This window comes from Manis pentadactyla, chromosome 6 (genome assembly GCF_030020395.1).
Source record: "Manis pentadactyla isolate mManPen7 chromosome 6, mManPen7.hap1, whole genome shotgun sequence".
In the NCBI taxonomy this organism is placed as follows: domain Eukaryota; kingdom Metazoa; phylum Chordata; class Mammalia; order Pholidota; family Manidae; genus Manis; species Manis pentadactyla.
The window spans coordinates 154,076,855-154,095,258 of NC_080024.1; the positions used below are offsets into that span (position 1 = coordinate 154,076,855).

An 18,404-nucleotide genomic window follows, 5' to 3' on the forward strand; every position below is an offset into this window, starting at 1 on the left:
ACCTTGGGGTTGCCACCTGCCTCACACAAGACTTTGCCTCCCTACCGCCTGGGCTCTGAGGCTCTGCCCCCGGCCCCCCTCCCCTTCTCTCCATTTCCCCCCACACACCCCTTCCCCATCCCTTCTCCTGTCTCCCACTCTCCCTTGGTCCACCCTTGCTCAGTATTTTCCGTCGCTGCTGTGCTCTGGGATAAACTGCCATGCTCTCGATGTGAAAAACAGGTCTACCGAATGTGGAAAAGGAAACACTGGTTTTTCACACATTTTTCCATTTTATTTCCTCCCTCTAGGCCCTTTCTTATGCTTTTCTCCCCACCCAGACATATTTCTCTCCACTACCCAGCCGGACCTCATCTGCGTCCCCACGGCACACGGAGCGGGCCTGGCGTGCCTTCTGGACCTGGGCATGTTTTCTCAATGCGCCTATCTTTTCACGTGTCCACAGTAACCTGATCAGTGCCTGTGCTGAGCAGGTGTACAATAAATATCTGCCGAATTTCATTCTTAGGGACACTGGTCATTGGGAAAAGGAAACAGTTTTCCTAACTGCGAATTAGAATGAGTCCTGTGGTGTTGAAGCAAGAACTTGCAACTTAAACCTGAAGTGTTTGCTGAACTGAGGAGGATTTACACACCGGAAGCCCAGAGCTCTTGCTAAAGCCTTACGCGACGAGCTTACATCCATCCGCCACCCAATCATCCACCACATTCGCAGAGTCCGGCCTGCTTCGGAGAACTGAGGGCAATCCTCCGTATTCTGCCCTATGAGCTACAGCCGACTCTCCACACAGGCCTAGGATTCCAGGCCCTGGAGAGCATGAAGGGACCAGTTCCCTTGTGGCCCCTCTGCCTGTAGCCTGGGGGGGAGGTGACGCCACAGAAGTAATGCTCTCTGTTGCTATTAGGTTTTTAACATAAATCATAGTGATTAAAATGCATGGCTATACTTCCTAATTTAATAACACCCTTGAGGAATAAATGTGAATGGTAACGTAAATCCATGAGATTACATTGCGCTCTCTGCCTCTGGAAGGAAACATTAAACCTCTTCCTGACACCCGTGGGGGAAGGCTATTTTGCCGCTCCACAAAACAAAGTTTCGCCAGTTGGGGACTTTTCCCTACACAGCTTTGAGAATCTCTTTTAAAAATAGTAATAAATGTACCCTAGTTGATCTCCTTGTGAAAGAGCGGAGAGGCCAGTTTTCGGCTGGCGTCACACAGACCCATGGTCGCTGCGCACAGGGCGCGTAGTAAACAGCCTCAGCACAGGCATCTCAGGGGGCGGCTTCAGAGACAAACGTCTGGTGTGACCATTCATTCCACTGAAGCAGAATGAGTAAGAGTGTGAATTACCAATCCAGCTGTAGAAGTGGTCAGCAGAATCTACTACAGAAAGAAAGTATCTTGTTCTGGAAAAATGAGTGGGTTGCGTTTATAAATCATGAGATACCACTTAGTATCTTATTTCATGACAACAGCAGTTTCTTAGGCACTAAAAGGCAAGAAATCAGTATGTCCATGACATCTCAGGTCCATGGACACATTTCTGAATTAGACATACAAAAAGGAAAGTATTTTCATATCCACTTCACTGTGACTCAATCATACGACTGTATGTCAGTGACTAAATACACATTTGCCTTTAGGCCAATTCCCGGAGTTCGTTTTAGAACCCCCCGAGGCCAGCAGGGAACGTGAGGGGGTTAACTAGGCCAGCTGTCTAGGCTGGGGCTGAGCCAGTTCCAGACTCAAAAACCTGCCATTCCACAGGCAAATGCCAACCAACAAACACTTCTCAGAACACACCCCCACCCCTGCATACCATTTTCAGAAACAAAACATAATTTTATGTACATCTGAAATGATGGATGAGTGGGCCCAAGTCACTGCCTGAGGATGCTTGTTTCTCCTGTTTTCTACGGGCAAGGCCTGCCACCATTTATAGCTGTCCCTTTAGCCCCATTTGGCCCCAGACCAGCCTTGTTTGTTCAACCTTCCCTGGCAGCCTGGTGGGCCCACAGCCGTGAGCATGGGAGATGTTCCGTTCAGCCACTCCCGAAGGTGCTTTACGTATGTTCACGCATTATAATGGTGCTTTACTCTGTTCATCCACTCCTACATTCATGTAGGACATTCCTTCATGGCAGTTCATTTCTCCGGGGGGCCTACTGTCCCCCTTTCTCTCCCTGTGCGGCCCAAGACTTGCCTAGTGGGAGCCCACAGAAAAATCCACTTGTGACTCCTTAAAGCCACAGGAGACCACAAAAGACGTCCTGTGCTGAAGTTGGATGTCATATTATCCCACATACAAAACATATCCTGGTGCATAGGACCCACACTTTTACATCCAGCTTTTTAAAGATGTGTTTCTTTACATTACAAGCATTGGGAAAGTATTCTACACAGTGATTTTCTGGTGTGAACATTTCTTTCTGCAGCACCTTAATCACTAGATTTAAAAAGAGATGTTAATGACAATAAAAGAGTATATTAAGTCACATATAATCATCATCTTTACATAGCTGGTCAGACCTTCAGTCTAATTTTAATCAGGCAAGATATTAGATCTGGAATATACTAGAAACAAAAACATGTCCCTTTTACCTTACACCAGTGGCAGGTATGTCTCTGTGTGCAACTTGCACTTGTTTCCTTTGCCAACTGCATAACTAAGTTTGCACCTGTTACTTGAATTAATTCAACGCAATGAGCCTCCTTCCTCTGCTGTTTAAAATACCCCAGCATAATAACTCCTCTTGCTTTGCAGACAAAAGGCTTCCTCTCAAAGGAGCATGATTAGTAAATGCTTTTATCTTATGTGTGAGAACTTAATTTCAATACATACAATCCTAAAATGGCCAGCCCCCAAAAGGGCTATTAGTTATATTGGGCATAATCTGTGGACATCTGTGACACAAAGACCTAACACAGTGGTGGCATTTCAACCCTTGAGAAATGTCTCCCCTCCAGCACTGTTGATTCCCACAGGCCTGAAGTAGGGTAGAGCAAAACAGACACCTGCAGTGGGTGGGGCTAGGGACTCAGCCTGAGGAGGGGGGGAGGGCATCCCTGCGGAGGAGGGGCTGTAACCTGCTTGTTTTGTTTGGGGGGAGTGTAATGCTGCCTTGAGCCAATCGTGAGGCTAGAGGCAGATCAGCCTCTTCTTGAGCAGCTGATTAAGTCCACACCCCACCCACCCTCTGGGATCACTATACATCTGTCCTAAAGGGCCCTGGGGTCAGGCACCAGACATCCAGGGACACACCCTGTGCTGGTGATGATTCAGTTTCCAATCCGCAGGAAGCTTTCAAAACCTAACTAACCCCACCCCACCTCACACACGTGTATCTTTCTGTCACCACATCCCTGGGTATAGCCCTTTGCATGGCCCTGCCTAGCAGCCTTCCCCCACTCCAAACTGCCCTTCTTCTATCTGAGTGTGTGGAACATTTAAATCTTATAAAACGGTGGCCGAGCAGGATGTTTCTGAGCCCGAGGGGGATGAGGAGCTCACACGCAGGAGCCGTGGGGCCCGGTGGCCTGGCGCAGTGAGACGGCCTCGTGGTGGCAGAGCACGGGGTCATAGTGCCCCTCCGCCGTGAGCCTCCTCATCTTCCCTTTGTCACAGCGTCTTGTGGCAGGGCACTCAGAGGCCTGGCAATATCTAGTTTCTCAGCATACTGTCACCAAATTGGTGAAGATGAAAAGTGTTTTGAAAACTGCCATCAATAACCTTAGAGACTCCGTGCAGGATCCAGCCTGCCACCTGTTTTACTAAATAAAGAGGCTTTGGAACATGATCAGGCCCACGCATTAGTGTATTGCCTATCTCTGATTCCACGCTGGGACGGCACAGCTGAGCAGATGCGACCGACACCAGATGCCCACAAAAGCCAAACGATCACTGGGCCCTTTGCAGAAAGTTTGCCAAACCCTGTTTGAGAGAAAATGCTGCTTTTATGAAATGGATACAGAATGTTCTTATAAGGAAGTAGAAAAAGAATTCTTATAAAGTAAAAACCTGATGATCAAAATAAAGAAGAAAACTGAATGGAAGCATTGAAAAACAAAACTGAGGCAATATTCTAGAAGACGACAGAGGATGGAGAAGACAGAGACTTGAGGAGATCAATCCAGAAAGGATGACAGCTGATTAGTACAAATCACAGAAAAAGACAGGAGAAAATGTTGACAGTTTTTTCCTCAATCCAGATCTTAAGTACCCAAATCCCTTGGTTAAAATGGCCCACGGTGAATGAAAATTACTTACTCCAGGTGCAAGATCTTGAAATTTCAAAATAAGAAAGCAGAGTAGATTCTAAAAGTTTCCAGAGAGAAGAGAAAAAGAGAACAGGTCTCATACAAAGAATAACAAAAATGGCCTTATACCCAAACAATAATACTCGGATGAATATTCATGAGAAAAAGTCTATGTCTTTTTCACCCTGCAATTTGTACCAAATGAAATTATGCATCAGAGACATTTTCAGAAATTCATAGACCCAAAATGGATCCATGTCACCTTTCTTAGAAAGCTACGCAGTGATGAGTATCACTGGAAAAAATATATATATAAATCAATAAAGAGGAAAACAAGATTCCATAAAACAGGACTCACACAGGCATCTTCCCACAATGCCAGCTGTCCAGTAGGGCTAGGAAGAGGAATTTTAAAGCAAATAGAGGCAGAACTCTGAAAATGAAATAACCTGGCGGGAAAAAATATAATTCATAATTTGGTATGGTTAAGCATTTAAGAAAAAAAAAACACTGGAAAAGTTTACCAACATATGAAAGATTGAACAGAATTCCAAGGAAAAATTTTAAGTTCCTTGAAAACCATGCAAATAAAAAGGGAAGGTGATAACTCACCCAAGGAAAATAGGAAGTTGTAAAAGAGCGGCCTAGTGCCCAATGTGACTCTGCAGGGAACAGTGCCACAGTCAGAACAACACACCATGACAACTTATGTAAAATTTCAGCATTTGGTATAATGCTGCAAGAGAGGAGGTGGCTGGTGTAAAAGATCTGTGCAAGTCAACAGACATCCAGAACTGACAATCCAGAAACAACCACAGAAGAATATTATTTGCAAATAGAGGCAAATATAAGAAAGTTTTAAAAAGCTGATTATCCCAGACAATGACAGGGCAGGTGGCAGAGATAAGTCTTGCTGATGCCGTGTGGCCTGAGCACACTGCTCCTGTGAGGCACGAACGCCGTGCCCCTGTGGGTGCCCCTCCTCTGCCTCACTTGTCCGCCCCCAGCACCACCTGATAGACTTTCCCTCACAAGCTAACGCAGGTGCAAAAGGCTCCCAAGCCTCGAGGCAGAATTTATCCCCGCCTCGTCCAAGCTCCCAGAGCGGTGGGTACATTCCTAATAACGGTTTCCATCGATTGAACGTTGAGTGCTGCTTATGAGCCTGGCATGCTGTGAAGAGCTAGAGACAGAGCTATCAGCCAGACAGCACAGGCCAGCTCCCAGGACCGGCAGCGCGGTGGAAGACGGATGGTAAGCACACATCCAGTTCAGCAGGGACAAGAACTCCAGGAACAAGCCCAGCCACTGCTGTCTCCACTGGACGCCCATCACAGGAGGACATGGCTTCTGGTTCCATCCAAATACCGTTCAATGTGTAAAGAGAACAGTGCTTTCTCTGGCTCTACCTCATTTCCAAGATTTGCAGGACATCTAGGCCCTCCTTTTAACTCAGTGAGTTCAACTCACTACACGTTGTTTAGCGGCTGTTTTCCAATCCAGTCTTGCAGGTGACACATGGCTTCCACCTCCTGCTTCTCAAGCCGCTGCCTGCATCCCCCAGTCTCGCCTGGGTGGACCAGGTGCTCTACATCCCTTCTTCAGTGATTCAGTGCAGCAACACATTCTCAGCATCTGGCAGCCTGCCAATTCCTCCCCTCCCCAGGGCTCTGGCCAAGGCCTAGGGGGCTGGGAGGGCAAGGAAGGCGTCAGGCAGGGACCCTTTTTACCTTTTTACTCTCCCAGCGCTTTGGGCAAGAACCTAATATCTGTCCCAAATCTTTATTACTGTCTTCAAGCTCTTTATCCTACATGCACACACTCCTCAAAAGAGAAAACTCATCAGATACTTCCATACAGGAGTGGAAGATACAGAGGAAGCAAGTCTGACCACGTGAGCCCCGGCAGGAGCACCTCGGTGTCTCCAACGTCACTTCTGACAGTAGCTCTCAGCGGGAGACAGAAACGTGATCAGAAGAATCAATACAGGCTAAAGCAAATTTAGAACCAAATCCCTAAAAAAGATATATGCTTAGACACATGTCACCTCTATTTGAAGCCCCAACATCTGTCGATTCTCTTCAAATGTTTCTGCCGAGGGAGTGCTCACCACTAATCCGCCCCCCTGTCCCCATCAGTGTGGAGCTCGGCCTTACCGACACTTGCACCACACTTGGCTCTTTTAGGCAATGAGTTTCTTCTGTTGACTTCACATGCATCTTCCCTTGTGAGGTAGGCACTTGCCCACTTTGCTTTATTAAGTACTAATGTGGCTGCTGAATGCCATGATAAAGCACTTTCTCATTTTAATGTATACCATCAAGTTCATATTTAAATATATATTCTTGTTTGGGGTTCTAGCCAACAAAGAAAAAAAAAACATCTATACAAGACACAGACCCCCCCCCCCACAGGACATAATCACATGCTTAAGTAGAATTTGTTTCTTATACTGTAATGTCAGAAGAGAAGTAAATTTTTTTTATTTTACATGAATTTTCATTAGGGTGTGCTATTTTCATGATTTTTAAAATTAAACTTAATCCTCTACACATCAACTTTAAAATGACCCAGGAATCAGAATTTCTGATATGAAATAAGAAAGCATCAGACTACTGTTTTATTTTTTAACTTCCAACACCAAGAACAAAACTGGTTAGTTCAAAATAAACAAAAAGCAACAACAATTTGCCACCTACTGCTAATATTTAGTACTTTGTCCCAAACCAATGGTTTACTTTTGCTACACTCAGGTAAAGAACCAGGCTGACAATGAAGTATTCTTCGGTCTCTTCGATCCACACCAGCTCCATACACACTTTTCCTTCTGCGTCCATGTAGTTGACATTGAATGTCTGTCCCAGGAAATTAGGGCTGTCAGAGGACCTGGGAGACCTCATGCAAACCGGGGAGCTGAAACACCAAAAGGGCTTCCCATATGCATCCAAGAGAGTTACGTCCAGGATAGAACAACTCTACAAAACAAACAAACATTTATAAGTGTAATGGCAGGTGGCCAATCATACCTGATTTTCATCATCAAGGATGAGTAAGAGTTAAGTGAAAGGCGGGAGAAGAAAAGAGAGAACAAATGTCCCAGAAGAGGGAGCAGCACACACACAGCGTGAGAGTATAAGACACGGCGGCGGTACCAGGAATTCCTCTGCACCACTCAGGCAGAGAGTGAGACAGTCAGGGGCGTGACATCAGGCCAGCTCGGTCCACCACGGGACCTCTGCCACCTGCACGCAGGAACTGTTGCAAAAAAATGTGTGTCAGATAAATAAACACAAGCAATGAGGTGCGGTGGGAGCTGTGAGAAGGGCAGAGGTGGCTGCTTCACACGAGGGGAGATGGTGACAGCCCTGTTATCCGCGGCAGTGACTCACATGAGGAAAGAGGGAGGAGGGACTCACAAGACAACCTGAGCGTGATCTGGTATCTGAGTAAAGGAGGAGGTCGTCTAATCTCTCTCATCAGGGAAGAGGAGGGTCTGGGGAAAAGACACAGGCCCATTTCAGACATGCTGAATCTAAAACGCCAGGTGAACAGTCATCACTCTATGGGGACTGGAGTCAGGGGGAGGCTACAGGGCCAGAGATACTGATAATTATTAATCTTATGGATGAGCTATGTCTCTACATTTATTTTTTAATTGTGGTAAAATGCAACATAAACTATACCATCTTCACGATTCTAAGTGTACAGTTCAGCTGCACTAAGCTAATTCACACTGTCGGCAACCATCACCACCATCCATCTCCAGACCTCTTTTCATCTTGCAAAACTGAAACTCTGGACCCATTAGATGGTAGTGCCCACTCCTCGCTCCCCAGGCCCCAGGAACGGCCACTCTGTTTTCTGTCTCTGTGAGTGTGACCACTCTAGGGACCTCAGGTAAGTGGAATCATACAGCACTTGTCCTTTTGTGTCAGGCTTATTTCACGCAGCATAACATCCTCAAGGTTTATCCGTGTTGCACATGTGTTAGAATTTCCTTCCTTCTCAAAGTGGAATAAAACTCCACTGTACTTAGACCACATTGTGCTTGTCCATTCATCTGCTGAGGGGCATCTGGATTTCTTCCCCCTTTTGGCTCTTGTGAATGCTGCTGCTATGAACATGGGTGTACAACTCAAGCTATATTCTTTAACATGTTCTATGTACCAGACATGAATCCAAGAAGTTTACATACACTATTTTAATCCTCAATAAACTATGAGGTATATCAAGGCTAATATGTTCTAACACCTACCTTGTCAGATACAGCTTATTATTTGCCATGACTTGGGTCCTGTGTGTGTATTAGTGTTTTATTAATTGGAATTTAAACGCTTACTCGTAGATAACAGCATAAACTGAGAGAGAGGAGTCTGCCCCATTCTAGACCCATGGAGCTATTACAGATCCCTAGAGAGATGGCGACAGTACGGATGTCAGCAGAGACACCGCCTCCAGAGGTCTCTGGCCAACAGCACTGACCATCTGGACCTGAGGATGATCAGGTCAAAGGGTCTTGACTCAAAAAATATCTATGTTAGAGAAATTTAAGGAACACAAACTTTCCAAAAGTTGGAAAGAAGAAGCCCAGCAAGATGGCTTGATAAGTGAGCAACAGGAGACCTGAGTGAAGGACCAGCCAGCGTGAAACAGCCCTAAGCCCCGCCAGCGAGAGTGCAAGACAGAGCCGAGAGCCCCTCCCCTCCCCGGGGGGGGTCCCCCCAGCAGGGCCACCCCAGGGGAAGAGTGGGATCCGAGGCTGCACCTCGCTCCTCCTGCCTTTTGCAGTCCCGGCACAGCACAGGCCAGCCTGAGGGGAGCCCACGCCACCACACGCGTGCATCTGGCACAACAGGGCCTCATGCTCACAGGCCAAGAAGGGCGCTCCTCGCTGCGGCCTCCCTGGACTCTACAGGGGATCAGGGCCATGCTGGGAGCAGGAGGGGGTCGCTGTCATCGTCCGGAAGTGGCCACGTCAGAGAGGAAGCTCTGTGGCCGTAGCAATTCCCAAGAAGGTTCAGCAGGTGAACAGCCGGGCGAACCCGAGCCTTTCTTTACTCCACCCCCTTCACGACCTTAACTACTGGGGCAGCAGCGTCTCGGCTTTGTAGCTGAGAACCTCACCAAACCCTCCGCCTAGAGACGGTGACTAGAGCCACCAGCAAGGAGGGGGGCAGGGGGAAGGCGAGGACCCTGGGGAGCCCCGCGCTCAGAGGAAGGGGGGAGGAGGAGGCCCTGAGGAGCTGCGCAGGAGTGTCCAGAGGCACGAGGGCTCCTCGGTGGGAGTGCCACTCCCGAGTCCTGCGCCCCGCAGCCAGCGCCCGTCTCTGCCTGCAGCCCCTCGGCTGCCGCATGAGGAGCTGTGGGCTGTACCCCGAGCTCTCCCAGGGCCAAGAGCCTAGCGTTCTCCGCCTTCCTCACGGGCCTGTACACCAGCCGAGCACACAGGGGACACAGCAAACCCTTAACGACTTCCCAGGACCCCTAGCCCAGAACGCAGGTGATCTCCCACGGGGGGTAGGGTACGGCAGGAACCGCCCCAGCTTGCCGTTCCAGCTCCTCTCCTGATGCCCCCCCGACCTCTAGCGCCAGCACGGTCCACAGTGGAGCCGCGGGCACCGGGACCCAGGCGGGCAGAAAGCCTCTGCTGGGCTGGGCTCCTCCGGCCCAGCTGCGCCCCGGTCCTCACAGAGCTCCTTGCCTTTGGAGCCCGGCTCCTCACCCCCCACCCTGCGTGGGGCTCCTTTCCCATTTGGTTCCTTCTCCGTAACAACCAGTCTGACCTCCCGGAAGCCTTCCTCCCACTCACTCCCCACCTTCTCCTCAGGGGAGCTACTGCAGTTACCCTTTCCCAAATCAGCCTCTGAGCACAAACTTCTAGAATGTCTCCACCTCAGCAGTCAGGGAGCTGTCCTGCCCTATAGCAGCCAATCAGTTTTCCTCACTGTACCCCATTCACATTCACCAAGGAACTCCGCCAGAGTCCAAATCTGATGCTGTGGAGCGTGCAGTGCCCACACCCAGAAATGGCAGTCCTTCACGGGTGCGTGAGCTCATGGGCGGCCTCATCTTTAATCACCCAGCTCGCCACACTGCTTGTCAGTAAATTGGCCAAGGCATTGTTTTGAGGGGAGCAGGATGCGGAACCTGTCATACGCCCATCAGCAGTCTCTTCTATTTTTGCTTAACACAGAACCACAGAGTTATACTAAAATATCCAGCTTGAATTAAAATCGATGCCAAGTTCCATATAGATTTAGAAGTTACATTAAAATAACACCAAAAATTGCCAAGACATGAAAGAAAAGAGGAAAAGGAACAAGTATAAGCAAGGCCATCCCAAGAGGAACCCCATCAGTCAGCGCTTCTGGCAGGAACACGGCCTGAGCTTGGTCCCGGACGATGCCGGAGCCTGCAGGGCACTACGCACCGCCTGCTCGGGACTTGGTAAACTGCATGCACACAGTGACTCAGTGACTCAGGGACCGCCCTGTGTAGACTCATTGCTAACCTCAGCCACTGCAGCGCCTCTAACAGGTACTGAATATCATAATCGGACTTCGGGGAAAAAAGAAAAACTGATCTGCTGATAACATTTGTTTTTTGTTTTCTTTTAATTTTTGAAGTTGAATAATCTACCATGTAAAACTATGAGTTGTTGAAGTTAGACTCCATGCACTCAAACTAGATACTTTCGACTTGACCTGCCGTGCCAGTAAATATTGGCTGGAGGTCAGCACACTGCGAGCTCCCGCGGAAGAGGGGATTCTTCCGAGAACGGTAAGGCGGGAGGGCTTCAAGGACGGTGCCCGTGACTACACGGCCCTTCCAGTGATGACGCAATGCAAGTGCAGCTCCCCTATCTCCCTGTCGTCACCAGTGTCCTGTGGCCAGAATCAGACTCGGGCGACGCTCGCTCCTACTGACCTGTGCTCGCTGGGCGTGTTAAATGACGGTATCGGGAGGGTGTTCCTACAGTTTTTAGGAGAAGCAGGGATTTTTTTCTTCATTGGTTTTTAATAGCTATGTGTACCTAAGAAACTTTGTATCATATGCACTTACTTACTGTAAGAAGTTTTTTAACTCCTTGAGATCAGTTTCTTAAAGCACAGTTTATGTTTCCAATATACTTAAAGCAGATCAAGTAGCTGGAGGAAAATTCTTGATTTGCATGGTAAACACGAGGGATATGAGATCACTTACCTTCGCTTTTTTCTTTAGAAACTCTAAAGACACCTTAATACCGATCCCAAACCCAAAATTATGAGCAGCAGATGCTCACTGGCCACACCCACCTTGGCCCGGGGGAGGGCACAGCTCTGAAGTCCCTCCCCACCTTCCCACAAAGCCCCCTAGAAGAAGGAATTTATAGAGAAAACAGACCACAGAGCATGTAACCCATGCCTGACTTCAAGGACTCAAAGTCCTTTTCCAGATCAAGCCCTTTTGCTGGAAACCTGCCTCCGTGATCACGCTGGCTCGGCGGCCCACTGAGTCACTGCTTGAGGCTCCTTCTGTAGCTCTGCCTGCAGCTCCCACAAGAGCTGCTGCAAGAAGCCTGTCGCTGCATTTGCTGCAGGCACTGCCTAGGGCTGGTCCATCACGGAGCTCAGCCTGCCCCACAGGGGCCCACTGGGGACTGAGTTTCCAGTGATCAGAGCTGGAATAAAAAGCTCTGGCTCTTCGTGTAATTTCTACATTTTTCTTTCCCCCACAATAAGAACTAACTACTCTCATTCTGCTCTAAATAGCAGAAAACACAGAGCAAATTATTATTTTATAATTATGCTGACCTTTCAAGTCTGTCATTTACATTCTGCATTTCTTAGTCCTTAAGGTCTATTGGGATTTTAATGTTTTATTATGGTACATATTTTAAGACATCTAAAACCATAAAAACGTTCTGTGTTCTTAAAGACATGAAATAATATCCTTTTGTATATGATAGACATAATCTTTAACAAACTTTAAACATTTATTTACAAATAGGATTAGTAAAACATCTCACTAAATCAAACAGCAAGTACCGCAAGAGATAATGCTTAACAATAATTAAGTGCATTTAATGCCCGATGATAATAGCCCTCTTGGTCTCAGTCAACATCGCTCACAACAGTTCTAACCAGGTGTCTGCGCACGGAAGGCAGCAGAGAGCCTTGTTACTGCAGGGCACCGGCATTCACAGGAGACAGGTCCCGCCGGTTCCCCTGAATACAAACATCCTATGATCCCACAAAATAAAGATGAAGCCCACTGAGAACCACAGGCAGCCATGGACACAAGGATCACAGAAGAAAAGGAGACTGTGTCAAAATGACTCTCACCCCCCTCCCCCTCCTCCTCTCCCCTTCCCTGCGATTTCCAACCATTGAATTAACTCTCCTATCCTGGGGCTAATTTTTGATAGAGGTATAGATTGATTTAACTGTTCAAATATCTGAAACCTTAACAGTAACTTGGAATATGAATCAGTAAAATGTTGAGTAAATGCTAGCTGCTTTATCCAACCTATAGCTCTACTCTTTCCCTACAGAACAAGCAGGGGCTTGGAGGGAGTTGAGGGGTATAATCAGCACTGCTCAGAAACACTCCTGCGTGCTACCACCTACTCCACCACACTCCATGAGAACAAAAGGTACTCGATAAACATGTGGCAAAGCAATCAGGTGCCTGCAAATGGCTAAGAGGATGTATATAAATCTTCAGATGCCAGACCAAATCTAGGACTTTAGAAGTATCAAGACATACATAACAAACATTTTTTATTATACAGAAACCATGTTACTTTAAGAAAACACAAATTACCTTTATATAGCCATCAAAAACATCAGTTCTCCAAAAAAGGCCAAGTTTTCCAATAAGGGGTATGTGTTCTGTGTTATTTTTAAAACTTATGACGACAAGCTTCACATATCCATTTTCAATGTACCCTGAGAAGAGTTAAGATTTTTTGCGTTACTATATACCAGTGCAGGACACATCAAGAGTCTTCAGTTTTGCTGCTCCCTAAAGAATGCCTCTTGTAGCTATGTGCCAGACCCCAGGTGGAGGGACACACTGGCACAGGGGATCCAGGTGCCTGGCCTGAGGCCGGGGCAGCACACCTGTGCTTCAGAGACAGAGAAGTGAGCATGAACTCTGCAAACGCGATCTCAAAGGTGATGCGTGGAGAGAACCTGGACCCACTGTCACAGGTGGGGGGCTGCTGAGGAGACAGGGCTCTTCTGATTTGATTAACCAAACAGCAATGAAAATGGCAAATCAGAACTGTGGAGCTTAAGAAAGATGACAGAAATGGCCCAGAAAGGACAGTAAATGTGAGGGAGCAAGAAGGGAAAGGCCCATAGAAAGGAGGGGTCTGTGAGCAGGAGACTAATAAACAAACATCTCTGCACATGCTTACAAATAAGTGAAAATCTTTGCACACATTTACCAAAAGCTTGAGACAGAGGCTGGGTGCCCCTCGGCCCAGGTGAATGCTAAGAGCAGCCTTGCCTAGTGAGAGGCCCTCACGGGGTGGGGGCCCAGTGCACACGGGTCTGCTTGCCGAGGTACCTGTGGTCAGGGAGCCTCCAGCACCCACTGAACCCGTCGCACACAACAACGTAACAGCACTCTCACTCTTGTGCAGGATTTGTTCAGAGAGAGATGCCCGAGCAAAGGTGAGATTAGTGCACAGGGCACAGCGGTCAGGAAGAACGGAGAAGAGCAGATGCTGTTTGCCCCTAGGCTGATGATTTCACAGGACAAACCAAACCAGAGCTAAGGCGTCATGGGAGCCAAAGCCCTGTTCTAGAGATCCTATAGAGTGTTCTCACTTAAGTGCAGCCAAAAGATTAAATGCTTCGCCAGCAGCCTCTTAAGTGATACGACAACATGCTGTGAGAGGTGCCCTCAGAGACAGAGGCTCCCAGCCCTGCAGGAGGGTGCTGCTTAGCCCTTCTGTTCCAAGGACAGAGGCAGCCCTCACCTTCTCCTAAGTAATTAGCAAGAACTGTGCTGCTTCTCCCCACTCTCCCTAGGTGCAGGAGCCAGTGCCAGATGACACTGACCCTTCCTGGCCAACAGCTGTCCTGCCACTTCGCAGGGTCTGCCGGAAGCAGGGAGGAAATCTGTGAGAAGAGAAGCCCCAGAGGAGGTGCAGTAATGACATTCTCCACAGAGCAGATGCGGCTCTCTGTGCTCTATGTTACTGCAAGGCCACGTGCACAATCGAGAGACCGCCGACCGGCTGGCATGTGTGCTGGCAGCCGGACGGGGCTGTACAGAAAACCAGGAGCTCATTTTCCATGTGTCTTGTCCTCAGGACACTGCAGAAAATGGACCCCAAAGTACAACAGCCAAGAACATCTCAGTGGCAATTGTCTGAGCTAATGAACATGAAATCTCTGTAGGAAACAAGGACTGTTGTTATTTTATTACCAAATATTCTCCCACACTAGAACAACTATAACATTTGCAGTATCTTAAAAGGTCAGAGCACTTTCAACCAATTTTCTGTAGCCATTTATATCTGATATCCTTAAGATAAAAAGCTTAAGTCCTTCCTACATTTAAATAATCTGCACACAGAATGTATGTGTGAAAGTGTGTATATATAAAATAGCTAATATTTTTAGTACTTACTGTACACCATTGTGTTAAGCACATTATGCATAGTAGCTTAAAAGATTACTTTAAAAGAATACCTTAACATAATACTATTAATTAGGTATTATAATTTTCTGAACTCACAGGTAAGAAAACTATGCAGAGAGGGGCTAAGAGTACCTTGCCCAAGGTCACAGCACTGTTGAGTGGCAGAGACAGGATTCAAATGTTGGTCTGTCTAGAAACCATGTTATAGTAATCTAAAACATATACAAAAGGGGGAAACACATAATCACTTATTAGTTTAAATACTAGCTGAGAATCTAGAATGTAGATTTAAATTCTCATAAAGTTTTACTTTCATATTATCGCCCACAGAAAAAATCTATAACTTAGCAGACACTATATGCTGGGGATCATTTATTGGCTCCCCAAAGTTTTTGGTGGTTTCTCCATTGGTGAGCCCATGCTCCTTCTCGCCCATTCCCAGCCTCCCTACAACTAGATCATGGGTGACCTGAGTTCCTTTGCTCTGAGCTAACAACGCTTATTGAATTCCTGTGTTGCTTAAATCATTCAGAATCAATTCTGTTACTGGAGACTTGAACCTTCACATACCAATATATATAAGAGCACCCCCAAAATGCAGAGAAATGCCTATTCATTCAGGGGAATACAACTCATCAACAGGAATGGTGATCAATACTTGCAACAGTAGAGATGCAACTCAAAGACATTTCACTAAAAGAAAAAATGTGGACACAAAAGAGTGCACACTGTAGGGTCCCATACATACGAAGTTCTGAAAAGCAAAACTATGCTGAAAAAGATCAGACAGAAGGAGAGGGCCGGGGTTCTTGTACTGTCTTGTAATTTTTTTCTAAATTATGTCAAAAAAATAAAAAGTTACGAAGAAAGCAGCACTCAATAAAGGTTAGCTGCTACCAGCTGTATCGAACTTCCTCCAAAGGCCCCTCGCTTGTCACAGCAGCCGCTCTTCTTCCTCCCGACATGTGTCCTCGGCCTTCCTCCTCTCCCCCTACTCCCTGAGGGAGTTTAACCCCTCAGAATTCCAGCACTCACCCCTGCGGCTGATGGCACGCCCTGCAACCGACATTAATCTCTTCCTTTTCTAAACCCCAACTGCACACACTTGAAAATTTCATCATATTGGATTATTTGTACATGTTAGATCTGTTTCCTCAAATAAGCTACAGTCTTCTGTAGACTGGTATTTTCACAAGACCTGATTATATTTTCCATGCCTTTGGACCAATTTCCTATCAGTCCAGTCCATTTGAGCATAAATTACTTTTTCTAGACTAGTCCTTCCCAAGAGGTTAAAAGGTATATGTGGAACACATGGTTATTTGTTTGGGGCTCTCTAACACCTATTCTGCTGCTTCTGCTAAGCATATCCTAATACTCTCTAAGAAATACAGGTCAGTCCCCGGGCTTCACATGGTAAAGCCAGGCTCAGACAGGGAGCAGCCCATTCACCTGGCTACATGACTGGGTCGGGGTGAATTCACAGCCTGACCAGAGCCAGAACATGCGGTGAGGTTCCTGGTGGGGAGCGGGGAGATGGGAAGGAAACCTCCCACTTGGACGTGACATCTAAAGCTAGCCAGGGCTGCCCCAAAGGAGGAAGTCTGACTCGGAATACAGTGAAGCAAGAAGAATCAATGAGAGACAAAGAGGGACAGAAGGGCTGTCTATACATAACTAGTCCCCCAAAGGCAATGAGTCCATGTACCAAACTGCAGTTGAAAAAAAACCTACCCCTGAATTCTTCAACATGATTCTTTTCTGCTAAGCCAGTTTCAGGTTAGGTTTTCTGTAGCTTTCATCTAAAAAAAAAAATTACTTGTATAGAAGTGTTCTTTTTCTTTTATAATAATGTTTGAACCAGAAAACATGACTATATTTGTAGGTGGAATGGAAGGTGCCGGGAAACAGGCTTGGGGTGCTGACAGGAAAAGAGAAGGGGCCACACCAGGGCTCGAGTGGGCAGGAGCAGACAGACGCAGGGACAGGGATTGGACAGTGCCTCTGCAAAGAAGTGGGACATCATCTTCTCTGAAACAGGAAAATAAACCAACAAGCCTCCAAAGAGCCTGTGCTACAGTGTGGATGTGAAGGCTGGTGCAGGGGAAGATCAGGACGCACACAGTGACCCTGTTCTTAGCACATCAGGTAGAGAGGCCAGACCAAGGAATAGGAGGAAGATGGCTATGATCTCATTTTAAACAGCCTTATGTGAAACGAGAATAAACAGGAGCTGATTAAAATATTTCTGAGTAGCAACGAGGGAAAAGTTGAAATCTGATAGTGACCAGGGACATGCTTTTGTGATTTTCCCCAAGGAACTGCTAACATTCAGAGTTCGAAAAGCAACATCAAGCTGAGGGGTGCAATTATCACTGGACAGAAGCCACCAGGCAACAAGGGACTCTGTGGTGCTTGGGGCACAAGGTGACACAGTGCAATCCAGGCTGTGTACCCAGGAAAATGGAGCCAGTGAGGAACAGAGGACCGAAAGGCTGAGAAGAGCCCCCAGCAGTTGAGCCCAAGTGAATCAGGCACAGGGACCATGGACAGTGATGGTTCTGTGAGCCGAGAGGTGGCTCTCAGCTCGCCATCCAGGACATCTCAAGTCCTGCCACCAACTAAAGTCACACCAGAGGAAAAAGGATAAAACTCATTCCTTATGTTTCTGAATAAACTAATCTTGCTCAAACTACTTGTTTTAAGAGATTCTATTTCCACACGTGTCTTGATATCTATGAAAAGGGTACAGTACCTTAAACAATATCCTTGAAAATGAAAATATGAACAAAATAAAGAACTCAACATTTAAAGAATACTCTTTAAATGATGAAAAGAGTTTAAATCACCAGAGAGAAAGAACAAATCAGAACCTGAGGACAGAGCTCCAATGGCAGTCAGAGTCTGGAAATGCGAGAGCGGCTGAGACGCGCTCGGCCCCCGGGGGGCTCCGTCCCCACGCCCTGGGCCCCAGCAGGCCCGCACAGGGGTGCCACCTGCACAGTGGGAAGGCCGGTCGTGGCCTAAGGCTCTGTGGCCGGCCGCGCTCTTGAAATCCGCTCTTGAAACAAGTAGCCCCACAGCTGCATTTCGCACCACGTCCCTCAAATCCCGTAGCCTGTCTTGCTTACAGGTAAAGTACCACCTGCTCCTGATGAACTGACATAACACGTATGGAGATCTGAGTTCTCCTACTCTGGGACAGTCATTTGTGACGCTGACTCTTCCTAACAGGTTGCCAGATGGACAAAACAGGAAAAATGTACTAACCGCCACCAATGAAGATGCTATAAAGCATTATCTGTTCCCCTAGCGATCACCACCTAGACCAGACTGAACTATTTCTAACACTTTCCTGTTACGACAAATGCTTAGAGAGAATAATCTGGCCTAGAAACATAGAAAGCAATTAGTATCAAGGAACAAAGGGAACAGAAAAGTAATCTGTTTTTGGAATCACAACAAAAATGAGGTAACACTATATATGAAAAGTATCTAAAACAA

General features: G+C 47.0%; 1 protein-coding gene across 3 annotated transcripts in view; it reads right to left on the reverse strand.

Annotated features, from left to right (window-relative positions):
- Window positions 1–6,854: 6,854 nt before the first annotated feature.
- FBXO15 (F-box protein 15) overlaps window positions 6,855–18,404 on the reverse strand; it is a 39,269-nt gene continuing 27,719 nt past the window's right edge. For 2 of the 3 annotated variants that reach the window (XM_036884156.2, XM_036884153.2), the window contains 2 exons: window positions 13,068–13,192; window positions 6,855–7,237 (listed from right to left, as the gene is read on the reverse strand). In XM_036884156.2, coding sequence (XP_036740051.2) covers window positions 6,971–7,237; window positions 13,068–13,192 — 392 coding nt within the window. In that variant the 3' untranslated portion in view covers window positions 6,855–6,970. The remainder of the gene's footprint in view (window positions 7,238–13,067; window positions 13,193–18,404) is intronic. The other variant, XM_036884157.2, reaches the window with a different exon arrangement.